Here is a 3,321-nt window from a genome sequence, read left to right on the forward strand (position 1 = left end):
GCCGTTCTGGGCATTAAACCTTTAATCAGATGAGAGAGTATCATATTTATCATAACCACCCCCCAATTCCTTGCGTGGCTCGCTGAATACCCCTTCAGTAACTAAGAGGCAGGGCAGTATTTACTGGTTATGTTTATTTGTAGAGCGCCAACATAGTCTGGAGAGCTGTTACAATAGGGTGAGGGTATTAATGATAAGGATTTGCCTCCCTCAGCCACTACTTCCTCCCTACCCCCGATGCTCACCGGCTCCTCGGTCTTTGCAGACTCCTCCGCATTTCCGGTCGTCCCACTTCCGGTTTCCGGCGCAGTCTCCGCCTCAGCGGGTCCCCCAGCTGGTTTTTTCTCGCGCTTCTTTTTGTGTTCGATCTGTTCGTGCGGCAGGAGGCACTGCAGAGAAATGACAAGGAGGGGATTACACCCAGGCATCAGGCCTCGCCGTGGCCGGCTCAACGTGATGGGATTCGGGGTTCACGCCCAATGGGATAAATGTCATCACAAGACAGACGGAGGGGAGCGGGTTGTCAAGAGTTAACAGAAAATGGCAGCTGTGAGGGGAATGTTTGCTTTCTGAGGTATAAGTAAACATCCCGCTACATAAAGCGGCCCATAGGTCTGCCTGTCAGACTTTGCCCTTCTGCCCCCTGGTGCGCGCCTTATTCTGAGGGCTCTGGGGTTCCGCCAACCACAGCGTAACAGCCGCTCCACAACGAGTAACGCGCAGCGTTCATCTTCTGCCCGTTACCCCTGCACACGATGTCTGACCCCGGGTCTCGAGCGGTCACCTGTGCGGCTCCTCGGCCGTGGAAACCCATCCCGTGGAGCTCCCGGCGCACGGTGCGTTTGCTGATGTTTCTCCCGGAGGCGGTTTGGAAGGCTGCGGTGAGCGAGGCTATGGAGGGAGGGCGGTTTTTACGCGCCACTCGCATCAGCACCCGGCGGCCCTGATCCGTGAGTATCCGCGGCCTACCGCTTCGCGGCTGGGCTGTCGTCGCTCCTAGACGCTTCCAGTTCACGATGGTGTAACTCACGGTGGAGCGGGGCAGATCCAGCAGGGCGGAAATTTCACGAACCGACTTGTGGCACAGATGGCATCCTATGACGGTGCCGCGGGTGAAGTCACTCAGCTCCTCCCTACGACCCATTCCGCTGCCAGCGTCAGGACTCAGGAGACGGCTGGATCGGCACTGATTTTATACACCATTCAGCGGTGGGCGTGGTCAATCGCGGGGAAATCTTGTTTATGTCCCTTAGTGATCGCTCCTCCCCTCTCCTCTCTCTCTCTGTGCCCCCCCTCTCTCCTCCTCTCCTCTCTCTCTCTGTGCCCCCCTCTTTCTCCTCCTCTCTCTCTCTGTGCCCCCCTCTCTCTCTCTCCTCTCTCTCTGTGCCCCCCTCTCTCTCTCTCCTCTCACTCTGTGCCCCCCTCTCTCCTCCTCTCACTCTGTGCCCCCCTCTCTCTCTCCTCTCACTCTGTGCCCCCCCCTCTCTCTCTCCTCTCACTCTGTGCCCCCCCTCTCTCTCTCCTCTCACTCTGTGCCCCCCCTCTCTCTCCTCTCACTCTGTGCCCCCTTTCCTTCTCTCCTCTCTCTCTCTGTGCCCCCCCTCTCTCCTCCTTATTGCTGTATCAGGCTCTCCTGTATTTCCGTATGTTGGATCCTCCCTCCATCACCCGCTCCAGAGTGCTGCAGAGTGCTGACCCTTGGATTTTTTGGAGGAGAGGAAGGAATAATGGTTTTATTAAAATGTCGGGGGGGGGGGGATACAGATCTCTGCGTTAAAACCCGTCTGTGTTTTTGCTATATTTGCGCAGATCTGTGCATTGTATGACGCACTACTTGTTATGCCCTGTTTGCCAGTTGTACCGCGCCGTGGAATATGACAGTGCTATACAGACCCCTATTGACCGCGATGCGGTTGGCGTTGGCTGCAGATCCCGGGCCCTGTACCGAGTATGTAAAATAACACAAGAAACAGGGATATTTGAACAAAACATGTTTTATTTACTTTGATCCTGAAAGGGTTAACTGATTCTATAATCTCCTTCCAGCCATTAAAGAGTAAAAAATAACAGCCCCCCCCCTCCATCCAGCCTTGAATTTATTAACTGAGTGGGATCAGCTCCGCCAAGACATGAATGGGTTAATCGGAGGTGCTCTGCCCCACTCCCATCACTCTGAATGCGGTTAAGGACGAGATGTTCCGTGGGTTCCGTGCCTTGTTTAGAGGAGGGATGCTCTGCAGCTCCCGGTCCGTGTCGGGGAGGCGAGTCGTTCCGCCATTCCCGGTCTCCCCCCAGACTGGATCCGTTTCTGCTCCTGCCGCGCGTGCTCTCCGCCTCCCGGACTGTGTGAGTTGTCGGTGTCTGTCGCGATGCCGTTTGTCCGTGCGTCCTGGTGCCGTCCAAAGGTGAAACCTTTAATCAGACGAGAAAGTTAGCGGCTGCCGCCCCTGGGGCATTTATCGCTCTGTACCCCGTGGCAGCATCAGCCCCCCCCCGCACCCTTTCCTGCCCGCAGCTCTCACCTGCCCCTCACGCCTTGGCTGCTTTTCCCTTGCGCTTGTCCTCGCTGCGCTGCAGCTTGCCGGCGATCTTCCTCTCGTGGCCGCACGGACTCTCCCGGTTGGTGTTCTCTCGCGCCTCTTTCTTCGTCCGGCCTTTCCTTGCGGCCGTTGGCACTACAGAGAAAAGAAAAAACGGGGGGCATTAAACGGTGCGCCCCACCGACAGACGCACCCCCGGCACGGGACCCCCGCTGGCTGTACATGTTTCCAGCAGGATAAAGGTTAAATGCTTTTCTCCCCCCCTGGTCTTCTTTCCCTCCCTGTTACCCCCCCCCCGCGGAATCTGCCCCGTCGCTAGGCGGTTGTCAGCGGGACTCACGTGCGTAACGGTCGGTCAGGTTGTAGAATTCGTAGTCATCGAAGTATCGGACCTCGAAGTCGGTCGGCTGCAGCTTCTCTGCTTCAACGTAGGAGCAGCTCATGTCTGCGGGTCGCTGACGGGGTGGATGAGCGGATCCTGGGATCTCGTTGAGGTGGATCGGGGTGGATCCGGTTGGCCGATGTCGTCTCGATGCTCTCAGGGACGTTTGTTTTCGTCCCGTTCTTTGTCTCGGTTCTTTATAGTAACGGCTCGCTCCTCCTCTCTCCTCCCCTCTCCTCCCTCGCTCCTCCCCTCTCCTCCCTCGCTCCTCCATATCGCTCTCTCCTCCCTATCGTTGCATCAGACTCTCCTGTGTTTATGTACATTGGATTACACCATCCCTCCATCACCCCCCCCCAGAGTTCTGCAGAGTATCACGCTTTGGTGTTTTGGAGCAGA

General features: G+C 56.9%; 1 protein-coding gene across 1 annotated transcript; it reads right to left on the reverse strand.

Annotated features, from left to right (window-relative positions):
* Positions 1 to 1,976: 1,976 nt before the first annotated feature.
* On the reverse strand, positions 1,977 to 3,034 carry NUPR1 (nuclear protein 1, transcriptional regulator). Its single transcript, XM_053471007.1, has 3 exons — positions 2,881 to 3,034; positions 2,523 to 2,675; positions 1,977 to 2,412 (listed from the first exon to the last, which is right to left on the reverse strand). The coding sequence occupies exons 1-2, from the start codon at positions 2,981 to 2,983 to the stop codon at positions 2,530 to 2,532; spliced, it is 249 nt and encodes an 82-aa protein (XP_053326982.1). The 5' UTR covers positions 2,984 to 3,034; the 3' UTR covers positions 1,977 to 2,412; positions 2,523 to 2,529.
* Between the last annotated feature and the right edge of the window lie 287 nt (positions 3,035 to 3,321).

Source organism: Spea bombifrons, chromosome 7, assembly GCF_027358695.1.
Source record: "Spea bombifrons isolate aSpeBom1 chromosome 7, aSpeBom1.2.pri, whole genome shotgun sequence".
Classification (NCBI taxonomy): domain Eukaryota; kingdom Metazoa; phylum Chordata; class Amphibia; order Anura; family Pelobatidae; genus Spea; species Spea bombifrons.